The sequence below is a fragment of the Varanus komodoensis genome, unplaced genomic scaffold (genome assembly GCF_004798865.1).
Source record: "Varanus komodoensis strain SLA01 unplaced genomic scaffold, ASM479886v1 scaffold3, whole genome shotgun sequence".
Lineage (NCBI taxonomy): Eukaryota > Metazoa > Chordata > Lepidosauria > Squamata > Varanidae > Varanus > Varanus komodoensis.
Window position 1 is genome coordinate 30,412,572 of NW_025335761.1, and position 18,360 is coordinate 30,430,931.

General features: G+C 40.2%; 1 protein-coding gene across 2 annotated transcripts in view; it reads left to right on the top strand.

Moving 5' to 3' along the window:
- Positions 1-17,757, top strand: part of AKAP6 (A-kinase anchoring protein 6) — a 232,942-nt gene extending 215,185 nt beyond the window's left edge. For both annotated transcript variants that reach the window (XM_044436216.1, XM_044436215.1), the window contains 2 exons: positions 10,166-13,520; positions 16,748-17,757. In XM_044436216.1, coding sequence (XP_044292151.1) covers positions 10,166-13,480 — 3,315 coding nt within the window. In that variant the 3' untranslated portion in view covers positions 13,481-13,520; positions 16,748-17,757. The remainder of the gene's footprint in view (positions 1-10,165; positions 13,521-16,747) is intronic.
- The last annotated feature ends 603 nt before the right edge of the window (positions 17,758-18,360 follow it).

The window sequence follows — 18,360 nt, forward strand, 5'->3', positions numbered from 1 at the left end:
TTACTGTATTTGTAAGAGCTGGGTTGGCCTCTAGAGTTGATTTTATCATGAAGTCCAGATAACTTTAGAAGCAAAGACGTTGAATTCAGATCCAGAGCTAAAATTCTTGTGCATTCTTGGCTTTAGAAACTTTGTTCTATACCAAGCTTACAATTTGCCTCATAGCAGTGCTGCAGTAGAAATGATTAGCCTTGTTGTGGACAATAAAGGGTTTTGAAGTGCTTTGCCTTAAGAGGAAAATAACAGGCCAAGATAAATGCTACATGTTGACAGTGAAATCTTATACTTGTCTACTTAGTTTCCTTAAGTTCATTGGGGTGCACTTCCAGATAAATGGATACAGGATTGCTGTATTAGAGATATTTGTATCTGCTACATGCATAATTATGATATTGTTGAAGGAATGAAAGAACAGTTCAGTTTTTCATCACTCTTCCTACAGAGACAGAGGCAGCATATCTATGCTACTGCACATATATCCCACCCTTTTTCCACTTGCAAGGAACCCAAGATGGTACACATGGTCATCCTCTCCCTTCCCATTTTATTGGCATGACGACCCTGCAAAGCTGAGAGTCATTGTCTGGCCCAAAGTCACATAGGGAGCTTGATGGTTGACTAGGGACTAAATGGCAGACCTCCCTCAGTCCCAGTTTGACATGCTAACCACTGTGCAACTGTTGGGCTCAGACTCCAGCTTCCCTCTCCAGCCCCTCACCACTTTCAAGCTCAGGAAAGCAACCTTAGAGGAGGGTAAGGAGGCAGGGAGGGGTGGATACTGGACAACATGGATATGTGGTATCCTGAGTCCACTCCAATCTCCTTCCCTCTCTAAGCCTGTCCAGCTAGACTGATGAAAAGGAAGGAAGGAAGGAAGGAAGGAAGGAAGGAAGGAAGGAAGGAAGGAAGCAGAAGTGGGGAAGGGAACAGAAGGGGAAATAAAAAATAAACAAAACCAAAAAACCATCTGGTAGAAATGCAGGGTGGGAAGGTAAAGTTGCCTGCATCAGTTCTCCCACTCTGCATTGGATTCCTGTAACCCACCAACTTCAGGGGCTTACAGGCATCCCCATAGGATTGTTTCAGCAGGTTATTAAGTCTATAGGTGCTCTTCTGCTATCCCCAATTTTGATGGTTGCTCTGTAGGAAATATTCCCTAGACAGAGAGGTTGCAACAATCAGAATTAAAATGTTTTGATACAAGCTGCTTGAGCTTTAACCAGAGTGGCAAAGCAATCCCTTGTGGGGTTGGGAGGGAGAGTCTGTGGCAGATACCCTTGCCTTTTTGGCCTGCTGATCTTTTCTTTTAAAAAAAAATCCCTTCCATTGCTTTCAGTAGGAGGGGGCAAAAACTATGTCAGCTCCAGAGGACCTGACCAGAGGATCAAAACCCTCCCACAACATACCCCTTTTCAAACCCTACTAATGGGAGAACAAGCAAGGGCAAGTGGCCTTTCCTCCATTGCGGGACCTCCTCCTCGGTCCTTGAAGAGGGAAGTGCAGAAGATCCATCAGTTCCTGGCTGCTTAGGATTGCTTCTTTACTTTGAAAATTAATGCATTATTTCTAGCTTAAAAATGAAACAAACCCTCTTGTGCATCTGCAACACTCATGAGTTTTCCCCGCAATGGTTTCCAAAACTGTCAGCTTGACTTCCAGCATTGATTGAAATCCCAACTAGGGATTGGGATTGGAGGAGGGCAGAGACTAAAATGGTTGACAAAATAGGTGGTCTTTTGCTTTATACATGCACCAAACCACACATACACACAGAGAGATACACACAGATGCAAACACAATACATGTTGTGATTAAGAAGATAGCTTGCTTTTTTTTTTTGTTAAGATGAAAAACTGTTGCACCTCTGAAAGAGAAAAGAAATGCATATATTGTACTCAAGCAATGTTGAGACCGATATGACATTCAAGTCTGTACACATAAACACACGAACACACACACACCTGTCATGTAACCCCTTGACAGATGAAAAGCAAACCACAGAAGCGGCAAAAGCAACTTGCAATAAAATGTGCTGTGTTGCCAGATGTTATCAGCACAAATAAATCCCCTCCACCTAAACAATTTGACATGTAAGCCAGTGATTGTCACTTAAATTGGTTTAAAATGTGATAGAACAGAAAGCAACCACTGTTTTCTGCAATATTTCTTTTGTGGAGTTGGAGTATTAACAGTGCTTGAGGTATGGTACCTGCTTAAACAGATATGCCCAATTCAGCTTATAGAAATTGAAAAAAAATCTTTACATTGTCTTTTCTAAGTGACCAACATTTTAAATAATACATCATGGTTGCCTCTTTTCTTCAACTTTTGGATTTACATGGAGCTTTTAAAGTATGGGATAGGATCCAAAGAAGGAAGGTAGATGATTGATGATAGACAGAGGTACAGACAAGTGGACAGACAGACTATGGTGGAATAGTCAAATGCATCCTATGCAGATACTGTGCTAGACAGACCAGTGGTTTAATCGTCTGTCTCAGTATATAAAACCAATGTTCTTCCTTATACAAGACTGGTGCAATGCTTTACCAAAAAGGCAGGTGGTGGATTATTTTCAGTACAAAATTAGGTGTGGGGCGGAGTTGGAGAAAGTATATCTTGTCCTGTTTCACATCATTAAAAAGGTGCCACATATCAGGAATGCCACCTATCAGGAAAGCTTTGACAGCAAATTTCCTGCCTTGGCAATGGGGTGGACTATAAGATTTTAACGGCCCAAGCCAAGGCTGTAATCCTGTAACACTATTGCTGCCCTCTAATATTTCATTGCATTTTCTATCCACAAATCCTATAAGTAGGTATGGAAGTGCACGTAAGAATGAAAAACCCTATATTAGAGCTGGATTACAGGTGCGGGTACTGTATACGTAAAATCAAAAACATGATAGATGGGTCTTGGACCTTTATTTTTTAGATATATACAGATGCTCACATGTGCATATACACACACACACACACTCTACCACTGCTAATTAGCTCATGCTTTAACTTTAATTACAGTAAGCATATGACTCTAATTATTCTTTCCTCTAGAGAGCCAGGGTAAAGTGTATTTATACTTTTTTCTGGACCCAAAATGTTACAGTGTGACTATCCAGGTACAGTTAATAGTGAGATGCTAGTGTTGCATGAAGAGGACAATTCTCTGGTTGTAACATGAGGAGCCATGTTGGGAACACAAGCATGGGTGAAATGGGCACTGTAAACAGAACTGCCAAAGTAGCATGCATTGCTGCTTGCTTTTGGCATTTTCCAAAAGATAAAATTGTCTTTGTTTCTCACTGTGGCTTGTACATACCTGAAGACTAGGGGTGGGGATAGATTTTCTTATACCTTTCGTTTCCAGAGCTGTTCAAATAGTTGAACAGAGCAATAGACAGCTAGTGAAAGGTAAACAAAAAGTGTTTCAGATCACTGTTCTTCATGTTAAGAAAATATTAAAATCACAAAATAACAACTTCAGTAAAAGTAGCAATGGAAGCAGAAATAAATAATTAAAAGCTAGGGAAAATAGAACCGAATTCAGCAGACACGGACTCTCAGACTGGTTTACCTCACAGGGTTGTTGTGAGAATAACATGGATCATGTACAGTATACCTCCTTGGTCTCTGCAGGAAAAGCAGGATATCAGTGTAACAAATGAATATTAAAATGAGAATACTCTCCACTTTATTTCTGAAATCAGCAGCTTCCAAGCAGGATTTCTAATGCAGCTCATGAAGGGCAGATGGGTTCAAATGGGACCAGGTCATCTTTCAGATGCAAGTCTCCCATATTTTATTTATTTATTTCATTTTTGTACCACCCCATGACCAAGGCTGTATGGGTGGTTAAAATATACAAACAACAAAATTTAACATAAAACAAGAAAACCAAAACTATTGCAACTGAATCAGCATAGAAGCATAGCAGCTGTACAAGATAACATGCAACATTAAAACTAAAGTTTAAAAGTTAAACTGTGAAAATGCTGGGAAAATAAAAAGGGGGTTACCTGGGGTGCTTATTCCATAGCAAGGGTGCCACAACTGAAAAGGCCCTGCTGCTGGTAGCCACTTCTATCACTTCTTTTGGAGGGGCTCCTGGAGAAGGACCCCTGAAAATGACCTCAGGGTCTGAGCAGGTCCATATGAAACATTGTGCTTCTTCAGCTGACCCCAAGCCATTTGGGAATTTGAATGTTAGTACTAGCACTCTGGATCAGGCCCAGACTTTAACTGGCAGCCAGTGCAAATGAGAGGATTGGCATAGTTTTCATGAACCAGTCTAGGGGATTAGCACCCTAGCACCACCTTCTGGAATCAGCAGGTCAACTAGGAACCAGTCCCCATTTACAATCTTGTTACTGCAATGCTAGTGCCTCCTACTCCTAGACCATCCAGCCTATCCAGAAAGATACCATAGATGATGATATCGAAAGCTGCTGAGAGGTCCAGGAGAATCAACAGGGTCACACTCTCCTGTCTTTCTTGCAGCAAAGGTCATCCCACTGAGTGACCAAGGCAGTTTGCATTCCAAAACCATGTCTGAAGCCCGATTGAAATGTATCTAGATAATCCATTCCACTCAAGAGTGCTTGGACTGTTCACCACCACCTGCGCAAGTCCTTTGCCCAGAAACGGAATGTTTGGATAGGCTGGACGTCCACGTGGTGGGCATGTCGTGAGTGGAGCCGGCTGGTGCCGGAGGTCAGACTAGATGGCCCGGGAGGCCCCTTCTGACTCGCTCTGTTTCTATGTTTCTATGTTTGTCATTGACCTATAGATATTAACGCCCTCTGGGTCCAGATTAGGTTTTTTCAGGAGTAACTTAATTACAGTCTTTTTTAAAGAGGCTGGCACCACTCCTTCTCTCATGGCATTTATAGCCTCCTGGATCCAAATAGAAATCCCTTCCTTGGTTCTTGTGATAAGCCATGAGGGGCACGGGGCAAGCACACGTGTGGGGCCTAGACGTGACCAAGCACCTCATCCATGTCCTCAGGCCTCAATAGCTGAAGCTCACCCAGTAAAAATGAACCAGACAGTGCTCTGGATGCCTCTGGTGGAACTGCATTAATTGCAGTGTCCAATTCATGATGACTCCAAGTGACTTTCTCTTCAAAGTGCCCTGCAAATTCATCACAGTGAGCTACCGAGAGCTCCACAATTTCTTTCTCTGGCCCAGAATGTAAAAGGCCACAAGCCACTCAGAAAAACTCTGCTGGATGACACTGAGAAGATGCAATGCTGGTGGAAAAGAACTGCCTCTTTGCCACCCTCGCTGCCACACAGTAGTCTCTAATCCATGTTCGACGGGAGTCAGCATGAATTTTCTTCCACCTGTGCTCTAGCCTCCTCCCCCTTGCTTCCTTGCCCACAACTCAGCTGTGTACCAAGAAGCTGGTCAAGCTCTGTTCAAGGGGAGAGGGTGCTTGGATGAAATCATGTCAACCACCCAAGTTATCTCTGCATTCCACAGAGCAACCTGGGCTTCAACATATAAGTACCTCTAGACAGACATCTAACCATTCAAAGGTATTACACGAGTAACCCATCCTTTGTTCTTAATAGAACTTCTGTGGCAAGAAAGGAAAGTGGTAGGAAACGCCTTACATCCCTTGAAGGAAAGATAGGTAAGGGAGGTTGGCAGCCATACAACACGCCTTCTGCAAAAACAGGTCCTGCCAGACAAACCTGGTGGAATTCTATGAGAAGGTTTTGAGGTGGCTAGAAGGTGGTGTGGTTTACCTGGATTTCAGCAAGGCCTTTGACAAATTGCCACATGATATCCTGGTTGAGAAACTGAAGAGTTTTGGGATAGACCACTGCACTGTCTAATGGATTAGGGCATGGTTGATGGACAGAAAGCAGAGGGTAACTATTAGTGGGGAATCATCGGGATGGCGGCCAGTGACAAGTGGGGTCCTATAGGGCTCTGTCCTGGGACCAATCCTGTTAAGGTTCCTTCTTCTAGCAGCAGCTTACCACCCCTTTGAAAAGATTGTGAGATATTCCAGAATAGTTTCTCATGGTGTGTAACCAGTTGCTTCTGGAAAATAGATAACTCTAGTGCATGCATGGAAGCACTTTAGGCACATGCTTCTCTGGATCCAAGCCAAGTTCAAGACTTGGGCTGTGTGTATCACAAAAATACTTTTGCCACTTTTCATGTTATTGGTACTTTAGCTAAAGCTAATCCATATGAAGAATTGGACATTGCTTCCAATAATGTCAAGTACATCTTGAATAAGCAGTGAGAATTTTGATGGAAATTAGCCATAAACACTGATGTCATTCCTACTGATGTCATTCCTAACTTGAGTCATGCTTCCATGGCAGGGCTCTGAGCCAGTCCGCAGCATGAAGAGGCAGGCTGCAAAGCACAGTGTAAAGATGGCTGCTTATGCATCACCTGAAAAGAAGACAAGCCTGGATGCGGATTCATATTAAGTTTGCTATGATAATTTGTACATATAAATGCAATTTTTTTAAAAAAATCACTAAAATAGAAATAAAATACACCTCACCATGGTGGGGAACATAGTGACCAGATAATGTGTCTGCTGAGTCTCCTGTTCCAGTGTTAACTGTAGGTGGGTAACCTGTAGGCTCCTGTTCTCCTTCTTATGGTTCTTTCTCTTGAAGGCAAACTTGACTCTGGGGCCTCTTTGGAAGAGAACTCCTTCAGACAGAGGACTGTTGTCTCTAAGATAGCTACCTGTACTTCTCCTATTAATTCCAGAGTCTAAGGTTACCTAACTGGAGTGCTGCATACTTGCCTCCAATTTCCTGCAATTACAATTTGACTAGGCAGAAGTTAAAAAGACTAATACAAACAGAACTGGGCGGAAAGAGAAATCTTGTGGCGTTAAGAGTAATTCAGTTATAAACACCTGTTGCTTGGCAGTGCAAGAGTTCTAAGAACCAATGTCATTAGAGTGCAATGAAAAAAAGATGGTGGCCACTTTTGAGCATATTTCCTACATTCATTTAGAAAGAGATCCGTAACATAAATAAGAAGTGTGACCTTCCAGTTTTGCAAACTTGCTCCATGATTCTGCACAGCACTCCTAGTGCCGCACCATGCCAGCTGCCTCCTCTAGAGTCACCACCCGTGGGTCAGATTTAGTAGCTTACTTGATCCCTTAAAAGCAGAGGAGCTCCACAGTGGGTAACCATCAAATACAGGCTGTTGCAGGATTTTGTTTCTGAGGCCCAGATATTTTCCTTTCAGACAATACTCTGTGTACGCACTTAAATGACAAAAAGGACAAAAGTAAGCTTGGAAATAAGTGAGCCCACAATTAAGATAAATGAGCTGAGGTTACATCATTGTTTGAGTTTTACTGTTAAATCTGCATGATGTGCAGAGTAAATGAAGCAGGCGAAAGCTGATTTACGGTGCCAATGTTATCTTCCCAACCAGAAAGGGACCAACATTTTATGCTTAAAAAAACAATAGTTGGTCCCTGTGAGCTGAGAAAATCTCTGGAATCTATAGCCAGTGGACAGCAGTTGCACTCTGGAATGGGGGAAGCTTTATGGATGTCACTTTAAAGTGTAAATAGTGCAGTTTTATGTACATATGCAGAAGGACAAAAACCTTATGGCCCTGTTTATTTATAATAAACCTTATAATACGTTCCGTAATTCTTATTTAAACAACCAGATGACAGAATCTCAGAATCAAAAGGGGTCTCATGCATGCAATACTCTGCAAAGGGTCTGATGAAAATGTCAAGGAAGGAAGGAGAATATGAGTCTTTTTCCAACTCTGTTGCCCTGTTACTCCCCTTTTCTTTCATGGTTTCTAAAAGAAAGGAAAGGGATTCATGAAATAAGTTTTAAACATTATCTACTTTTAACTCACACACACATATATAGTGATATCTCATAATTTTAGAGATTTTTTAAAGTCTTGCTTCACTCTTCAAGTTTTCCCAGAGCAATTTCAGCACAGGCAATATATGAAATTAATGTAGTATTTGGTTAGACTGATGGATTGCTTTTTTACAAATAAAGTCTTTCACTTAATTAGTCATGCTAACCCATCATTAAGACAGCCTTTATCAGCAAGCAAACAAATAGTGATTCAAATAAAAATGCAGCACAGTTGGGTGTACTCTATATAAAGGATCTGTTAGAAGAACACTTATAGTAGATGAACGCATCAACTGGGGGATTTCATTGATGCTAAGCCCCTGGTTGAGAATGGTTTATGATGTTCGTGTCTCCTGGATAACTGCAGGTCTGTTTCAGTATGTATCTGGCACCACTCCTATGGCAGAGCATATTCTGGATGGGGTATGTTGTGCTGGGAAATTGATGTGGTTCCCTGACCATTGACATTACCTGCTTGATATTATTTAGGCTTACCAGGTTCCCTATGCTCTGCTGAAATGGGGCTTTCTGAAAATGATTGCCCCTGAAGAGCAATGGCTCCAGGTGGTTTTCTCATGGCTTTGCAAGAGTTCCCAGCTTTGGACAGGCTGTTGTAGGGCCTCCCCCATGGTGGTGATGGCTGCAATGAAATCTTACCTTTCACAGCCAGTGCATGAAAGCAGAGTCATCCTATGGAATGTTTCCCAGTGCCCTCTTGCATCTTGGCTAGCTTCATATTTAGGCAGAAACTTTTAATCTTCCTTTGTAAAACATTGCACACTCTTTTCATGTGTTATTTTCAGAAATGTATATTTTATACACACAAATACACTTTCATAAATGCAATTTTCAACTTAGATAATCTTTTACATGTTTGTATTTTTCCTTTTTCCTAATGCTGAATATTATCCTACACGACCCACTGTCTGTCTTGCAACCTGGGATTTGACCTCAGTTTCGTTAGGGACTAATATATGTGTGAATGACATTTTGTGGTCAACAGTGATCTCACAGTTTAATGCTAGATGATGCTAGGTTAATAAAGTTAATCACCAGACTTTGAAACTGTTAGGTTAGATGATTCCAGTTGCCCTTAATGAACTCCAAGTATTTTGGGCCACTGTAGCATCTTTGCAAAAGGATACCATTTCCCATATTCAGCCAAGTTGAACTATCTGTACCTTTTGTTCAGTAAATAGGGACATAACGGGGCTACTTTAGTGTATTGCCGGCCCCTCTAGTGAAGAGATTTGGTGGCCTCCTGTCTGGAAGGGAGACAAAGGATTATCCAGAGTCCCTATTCCATCCACCCTCTTAAAAGCCAGCCTGCAAACACCATGCCAGCTGCTTCTCTGAGGTTGAAAACTGGCCAGGAGGGCTAAAGGGGTGTGCCAGAGCAGCAGGAAGGAGAGGAAGCCAGGGCTGATGGCTTCTGCTCTAACCAAACTGCACGTCAGCCACCTTCCCTTCAACTGCATGGTGTTTCATCTAGGTGGCTGAAAAGGGCACGATCCTATGCGTGTAGGTAGAAAAAAGTGAGGGGTTTGTGATTTAAACACTGTTGGGGCAAACTTGGAAACGGGTTGAAACTCTGATGCACACTGAAAACTGTCACTGCACCAGATGCACAGTAATCTCAGACTTGCTTTTGGAACCCATATTTAATTGGATGAAGAGAAGCAGGGTTAGGGTTAGGGTTCGGCTGTGTATAGACAAGATGGCATAAGGAGTAGCTTCTGGGTTCTGGAGAAGGAAGGGGATCCATCCCCTCCTCGGGTAAGCAGGTATGTTAGGATTCTGTTGAATATCTCTTAACTGCTGGATTCCTAAGCTAGCAACTCATCTTCACCCACTGAACTTGATAGCGGAATGAGAATTTGCACCTGTTTTCCTATATCCAAGCTCAGCATTGCACTGTGTGTCCCACATTGTTATTTAGGGTGCAACACTGTGCATTTTTAGACGGGTAGGTGCCCTACAACTCCTAGCATTCACCAGTCATCGTGCTACTGGAGATTGCTAAGAACTGAAGGGATCTTTTTTTCTCTTTATCAAAACATGCACAGCATTGCACCCTTTCCTGCATTTCAGTAACTTATTTCTCAGGGGTGTTTTTTTACTGGCCATAAGAAGTCTTTGTTTACACAGCAATACTGATGATCAATGGATTTCCTAAGGAGTAAGAGAATTTGTATTCCTTTTAAATGATAGAGGTAAAATATATAATTTAAAACTATGATTGTGATTAATTGATAATTCTGTTCTTTTTTTTTTTACCCAGGAATCCTTGAATGTTATTGATCCTGGCTTAATGGAGCTAAATGGCACAAGTGAAGATGCACTAGAATGGGATGAAATGGATATAAGTAATAAGTTAATTAGCATTAATGAGGAATTCAATGAGCTTGATCAAGAACCAAAGCAGGATGACACAAAGCTGAACTCTCTATCTGAAGCATGTGCCAATGACAGTCCAGAACAAGAGGCAAATACTACTATTCATGGAAACTGTCTAAGCAGCCCAAGAATTACAGCATCTCCAGGCCCTCAAATCTACCAGGTTTACAGCATCCACAATGTAGAATTATCAGGAAATGATCATATCTCTGTCTTGAAAAAGGCATCTCCGGCTCCTGGTCTTATACACCCAGCCATTGTAAACAAACAAATGAATGAAGACTCATCAATGTTGCCCGCCAAAGATTTGTCAGACCTAGTGGGTAGCACCACCTTGGCAATGCCACAGAATTATATGTATCATAGTGGAAACATAAACAGGCATTCAGAGAGTCAGAATAAAATAGCTAGCGGTAGTGAGCCAGAATCAATCAATAATTCCAAAACCCATTTGCCAAGCGATACTGATGGGATCCAGGATAATTCTATAACTATTACCTCAGATTCCAAGTTAGGAGATATAGTTGATGTGATAAAGCAAAAAGTTAAACAGGAGAACGAGGAGACCAATGTTAACTTCTTAAATACATCTCCATTAAACTCTAGTAACAAAGCTAAAACTCTGGGCAGTACTACCCAACATCGCCCTGAGAATTCAGAAGAGTTACAAGGAAAACAAAACAGCTTTACATTTTATGATTATTCCTTTCTTCAGGGTTCAAAATTCAAGCTACCAATGATCATGAAGCAAGCAAACTCAGGAAAAGCACACAAGCAGGGCAGTTTGCTTCATGGCTTTTATTTTGATAAAGTCCCCTTATCTGAACCTCAGCCTGTAGTGTTAAAAGCACATGGGTCTACAGATGAGATTGCTATACCCACTGCCTTGGATGATACAGATCCCAAGCACGGTGAATTTGCAGATCTGAAGAAACTAAATGACACCACCAATGCAAAACCGCTTTCCACTTTATCTCATAGCTCTTCTTTAGACTCCCTTTCTGTAACTAGTGACTTGTTTGGCCCAACTGTTTTTAGAAGTGGAGAAGGTCTCCAGCGTAGCACTTCCTTGGAGAATTGGTTGGCTCCCTACAAAGGCAATGAAGATCTTTTTAGTTGCAATGGCTCTGGAGACCTAAGTGGAAGTAGTGAGTCTGTTGGTGAACTTAGTAAAAGGACGTTAGACCTTTTGAATCGTTTAGAAAACATCCAGAGTCCTTTAGATCAAAAAATAAAGCGTAGCATCTCTGACATCACACTCCAGAGCACTTCCCAAAGGATGTCCTTGACTGGCCAGTTGTCACTGGATATTGCATCCTCTATTAATGAAGATTCACCTGCCTCCCTCACTGAGCTAAGCAGCAGCGATGACCTGTCTCTGTGCTCTGAAGATATTGTATTGCACAGAAATAAAGTACCAGATTCAAATGCATCATTCAGAAAACACCTCAATCGGTCGGTAGCTGATGAGAGCGATGTCAACGTTAGCATGATTGTTAATGTTTCCTGTACCTCCGCTTGCACTGATGATGAAGATGATAGTGATTTGCTATCAAGTTCTACCCTCACCCTGACTGAGGAAGAGCTGGGCATTAAAGATGAAGATGATGATTCCAGTATTGCAACTGATGAGGATATTTATGAAGACTGCAATTTAATTTCAGGACTCGACTACATAAAGAATGAACTCCACACTTGGATAAGACCAAAATTTTATCTGTCAAAGGAAAAAAGAAAGTGCACCCTGGATGATGAAATCCAGGGCTGTAAGAATTTAAGAAGTGATGAGACTTTGAAAGCAAAAGAGTCTTTGAATATTGAGAAAATTTTGAATGATTCTATACATCAACTTTCAGAAAATAATGGCAATAGTAAGAACAAAGCAGATAGCCATGAGCCAGGGACAAGGCAGCAAACTAAAACTGATGGTTTTCAGGTTTCCAAAGATCACTTGGTGGATGACATGGAGAATGGAAATGTTGCCATTACTCAAGAAAGTCCAAAGGAAGACTGTGCTCAGATCTCAAGTCCTGCCACGAATGTTAGCACACTGGGTGGTAAAGGACGTGAAAGTGAGTGTTGTATCTGTGAAACATTCACTGATGGTAAGGAGTCTATTCAACCATCAAATTTAACTGGTTCTCCAAAAGGCTATCAGAAACATTCTGAATTTGAGGGTTATTGTATTAAAAAACCTTTTACTGAATTCAAATCAGATAAAAAAGGTGCAAATACACCAAATACAGCCTTACTACCATCACTGCTGAATGATCAACAAAGCAGTGCAGGAATTAGTGAACATGGTAGTGATTGCTGCGCATCTTTTAAATCTAATAAAGCAGAAGGAAATGCCTTAGCCAGCAGCAGTGATTCGTGTTGTAACTGTGAAGCTGTTACTTCTGATAAAAGAAATGGGGAAGATTGCTCAGTACACAATTTTGTGATGGAGATCATAGATATGGCCTCAACAGCCCTGAAGAAGAAGTCGCAGCCTGAAAGTGAGTCAGCTGTTCCACATTCATTAGCACAGATCAGGGAAAAGGTTCTAGAGCATTCTCACAGGCCAATTCAACTGAGAAAGGGAGACTTTTATTCTTACCTCTCACTTTCTTCTCATGATAGTGACTGTGGGGAAGTAACAAAATATGTTGAAGAAAAGAGCAGTACTCCAGTTCCACTAGACTTTGCAGAAAACATTGAGTGCTTTTTTGAAGCCTGTCCTGAAGAGGAGCGTGTTGAACAGCAAGTATATGTTGCTAATGAAGATGCTGAAGTACCTCTAGTAAAATATGAAGGTCTGGATTTAATAGATGAACATAAAACATCTGCTAATTGTAGTGGTGTTTCTTTTTTAAGTGTGGAGATGGATGTAAATATGCCTGGCTCAATTACCCAGATGGTACCTGATAATTTAAAAAAACCTGCTAGTGAACCTTTGGTCTTGGACATTCCTAGTGATTGTCCAGTATCGAATTCCCTCCCAAATCAATCTAAAGAAAACAATTCAGGACTGCCACTCAGGATTGCAAAGTCTGAAGAAGATTTAGCCTCTTCTCTAAAGGCCTCAGTTGAAGCCATTCAGTTAAAGCCAGATCCCTTGAAAGAGAAGGAAGTTTTGCACCAGGACACTAAAACTCTTGTATGTGAAGAAAACCTCCTGCATCTTCACAAAGAAAGGCACATAAATATGCAGAGGTAGATGCAATCTTTCCTGGAAACACACGTTATTTCATAAACAGGTAGGTACTGAATGCTGTGAGGGTGAGATGAAGCAAAATGTGGCATTGCCTTTGAGAGTTTTCAGTACATCACGTGATTGTGTCTCTTGAATTTAATTACAGATGCAGCATCCATTTCAGACCTGTTTTTTCTTTACTTTTAGACTCAGGTATAGATATAAAAGTGCAAAATGTGTGTCTTTTGTTTTCATTTTTCAACAGCTAGGAATAACTGATTTTATTTTGTTAAGATGCATGAAAGTTAGAATTGATCCTTACCTGATTATTTATAATGCCTGTTTCTCTGCCAAAAGAAATGAGTTAAAGACCGTTCTCACTGATGCCTTCATTTTGTATTCAGATATCTGTACTTAAGTCCAACTGTGATGTTGTTGGTGTCTGTGCCAACATGAGCTTCCTATTCAGTGCAGTGGAAGTGCTGTGTATTATGTACCTTTGTCCAAAGAGAGCTGCTCTCTAAACTGAATTTAATTATGATTCCCATATGTACATGAAGTCCATAAGGTCATTGCTGTGAAGTCCCAGGTCAGAACATTGTTTATGTCAACAGAGTGAGAAGAAAATGTGTGCTTCAGACTATGGGATCTGTGTTTTCACCTAATTCTAGGGATCCCTTCCCCCACTGTAAGAGCTTAGTTGATACTTTAACTTCATCTCTCATGCTATGGGAAATGAATTAGAGGCAATCTTTCCTAATTTGTTAACTTATTCAAATAACAGTTATTATACTTAACTATGCTAAAGATTATCTTTTTGGTGGCAGATTGTTTATTTTTTTGATGAGCCTAATTACTGATTTTCCAAAGGTAATTTACATTTATTACTAATACATCTCTTAAAATGTGACAGATAAATGTTGTTCCCATAAGTGTATTATGAAAAAAGTTACTATTTAAAAACACATTATTTAATTTGAAAGATAAATGGCAAACACCATTATTTTTTTTCCTGGAGCACCTGTGCTGTAAGCTCATTAAAATGTGTGATTTTATGTGGAGCTGTGATACTTAAGAGAAAAATTATCTATGGTATATGTATACCCTAAAAATAAACTCAGTTCGCAAAGGTGACAGTATGCATATTTACTAACGTATCTCTACTAATTTCATATGATTTCTTCTCCAGCTGCAAGTCAGAATAAAGCTGTTGTGAGCAAATCTATTTTGCTGCTGAATGTACCTAAGCTGTAATCTCATTCTTTTATCAGTGTGGTATAAAATTGACCATTAAAGGAGAGTAATAGCCATTCTATCAGGAACGTCAGAAAGTTCTGCCGAGGAGTGATGATTTCAACTTCTCACTGAACGTGTTGCTAATTGGCAGACATACCTTCATAGTGTGCACTTCTGTTTCTCTATGGGAATAAATGCTTGTAGAGAATAACACAAAACAGCACTCATGCTTTCACTGTTGCCATCATTGTCACCATGAAACAGAACCTCCTCCACCTGTAGATCTTTATTTTCAGGAGCACAGGGAACTGCCCTATACCAGTTCAGCTGAGGCCTTCATCTAGCCTGGTCTCATCTGCACTGACTGATAGAAGCCCTCTAAGGTCTTAGGAAAGGTCCTACTCATCAGATGCTACCATATCCTTTTAATGGAATATGCCGGGGCTGAACTGGGGACCTCCTACAAAGAGGCATGTGTCCCACAGTGAGCTGTGCCCTCTCCCTAAGGGTACCACCTCCCCAGCTTTTGTAACAGGGCTAGTCAGCTGCCATTTGTGCATTTAGACTCCAACCGTGAAGGTGGCCAACATGCAGAATTCTGATTCCACTCTACTGGCTCATTGATGTCAATATGAATTTAGTGTATACAGTTTTTATTACTAGTATTATTAGGTCACAGAGCAGCAAATAGATCCTGAACTAATTTAAACAGAATAGGTACTAATCATCTATATTTCCTTATATTGGGTTAAATCCAGCATTGTGCCAATGGAAGTTCACAAGTACAATGTAACTTTTTCACACTTGTGGCCCTCTGTGCTGCCTGAAAATTTGCACAAATTTGGAGATTTCCTAGTGAGGGGCTGCAGAGGGAGTGGAAATCACCCTCCAGATTCATGGGCACACTGATGAAACAGCTTTTTTCAGCAAAATGACATCCAGATATAACCCGGTATGCAGGGATGCACGTGTCCATTTGAAATGCAGTCTGAAAGTGAGGTTTTTTAAACAGTTAAAGCCAACTTCAAATTGTAGATTGGCTCAGACTGCAATAACGTATAAAGTTCTTTCTCAAACCACATGCCTGCACTTTTTATGATTTTGTGCAAACATCATTTTCTATCCCCCCCCTCCAAAAATAAAAAATAAAAAAATAGAAATGTCAGTTACAGCAAATAAGATCAAAGGAGAAGGTAACTGGATAGATCCAGCTATTTCCACTTAATTTGGAAGGTATATAATGCAACCCCAGAATGCCTCCTAGGAAATGCTTGAGAGGGATACTTTGTACTAATCTCTTAGCTGTATTCTGTCAGTTATTTCGTCATAATCCTCATCATAAGCTTCAACCCTTTGTTGCATAGGCTAACCCTAAATTCCAGGCCAAGAAATTTTTGTATCATAAAAAACAATTCCTTGGTCCCAATAAGAAATATATTTTAATGCCCTGGTAAATGCAATCTCTTGTATTTTTGGATTATTGGTGAGAGTTTTTTCACCTTTTCATTTTATTCTTAAGGAGAGTATCAATGATACTTAAATAGGTTATGGCTCTGTTTATGCAACCTGTGTAACCTATTTACACCCCAAGCCTAAGTAGATTACTTGGAAGTAAGTTCCCCTGATTTTAATGGGACTTACTTTCATGTAATGGGTTTAGGACTGGAGATTATATTGGTTGGTTGGCCTTTATTGAGTCATGCATTCCTATTGATTGGTACACTTTCAAAAGGTAGAGAAGGTAAGTTCACAGGCACCTGAACGGACGGGATTGAGGAAAAGGTCAAACTTGATTATTTCCCCTGTGCCTTTTGAAACTAAATCTTGTTTTATAAAAATCAATGAGGTTTCCACATCAATAAAAAGATACCTCCTCTGATAGTGGCTTAAACCCCCAGGTTATGAAAAATTGTTGCTCCTATACAGTCATTTTGCATATAAAGATGCTGACATGAGATCATAGAATAGCTATTTTTGGTTCGTCTGGAAAAGCTTGCGTTTTGCAAATGAAAATGTACTTTACGTAACATGCTATTACTTTTTCTTTCCTTTTAGAAACTTGGCTGCATTTCAGGTGCAGGCTTATCCTCCAAACCCCGGGATGACCTCTAATTCCATTGTATCACTGCCTTTTGTTACACTTGACTCCCAAGATAAATTTTCTTTCCAAATGTGATTTGTCCATTTTGGCTTTGTGACCAGGATGCATATGCTGGTCCTGTTTCAATTATCATTTTGCTTTGTAGCAAAATCATTTGCTTTCATAGGAATTTCTCTCCCAAGCTACCTCTTAACACCCTACCCTTCCAAAATGGTATGCCTCTGTATGCCTTCTCACCCACTACATTTTTTTAATGATTTTGCAATGCCACAGAATATATTATTATTCTCGACCACCATTCAGAACTGTAAATGTCATTCTTCTATTTTGTGTATCAAATTTGGTATTTTATGTGTATAATGCATATTGTTTACTGAAAGTATTTTATGTTTAGAATGAAAATTTTATTTGATTGCAGCGAAAGGAAAAGAACTGCTCCTGAATCCACATAAATGAAGTTATACAAAACAGATACAAAATTATCCTTTTGTTTTAAAAGAATCTATGCAGCACTTCAAGAAACAGCTACACAGTGTTGTATATTAAGAACTGTTAACATTCTACCAAATTAAGTACAACATTTTGGTTTTCTACTATGCTTCTTGAGGTGGTAATCACAAAACAATCCCACATTTTTAAAAATTGTGCCTTGCTGTATTTCTTATACCATTTATTAAAAAGCTGCTTTCACAGTAAAATTATGTTGGTTTGAAGGAAGGAAATAGCAAGGTGTGAATAATTTCTGTATATATGTATAACCAAGTGCAAACATTGATGTATAATGACAGTATAAAATGCTTTAATGTTTGTGATGCCCAGTGGTGTGTAAAACATAAGCCTTAAAACCACTAGATTGCATGATAATTAGAATTGGCATAATAAATGTAGTTTACTGGGGGGAAAAAAACAGAACTGGCTCTCATTTACCTGCATCATGATTTAATAAACATCTCCATACTTATAACCTCTGGACAGGTTCTGTGTAGGATTGTACAGGTGTACAGGAGCAACTGTGTTTATATGCAATGCAGATGAAGATTTGCCCAGAACAACATACCGTTAAATTTCAAAAATATTGTTTTAAAATATACATATAATAGAAGCTAGAGATTGGTGAAATTGGTGAAAATACTGCCATGCTCAGGTTATGTCCTAGCTCAACTACTTCCAGCAGGACAATAAGAAAACTTATACTGGCCTCCAACTTTACCTTATTCTAATTCATCTCCTAACCGTTAAGAATCCCATTTGAAGATGCAGCGTTCCAGTCACCAGCAGAAGCCTCCTTCCTTCCTTCCTTCCTTCCTTCCTTCCTTCCTTCCTTCCTTCCTTCCTTCCTTCCTTTTCTTTCTTTCATTCATTTGCTCCATATCCTGCCTTTTTCTTTTTTAAAGAATTCAAGGTGGCTTACATTATTCTACTCCTGCTGCTCTCTTATCCCCACAGCAATAACCCTGTGAGGAAGGTTGGGTTTAGAGTCTGTGACTGGCTCCATGGCTGAGTGGGGACTAGAACCCAGACTGCCTGAATCTCAGCCCCATCCTCTTAAGCACTGCACCATACATGC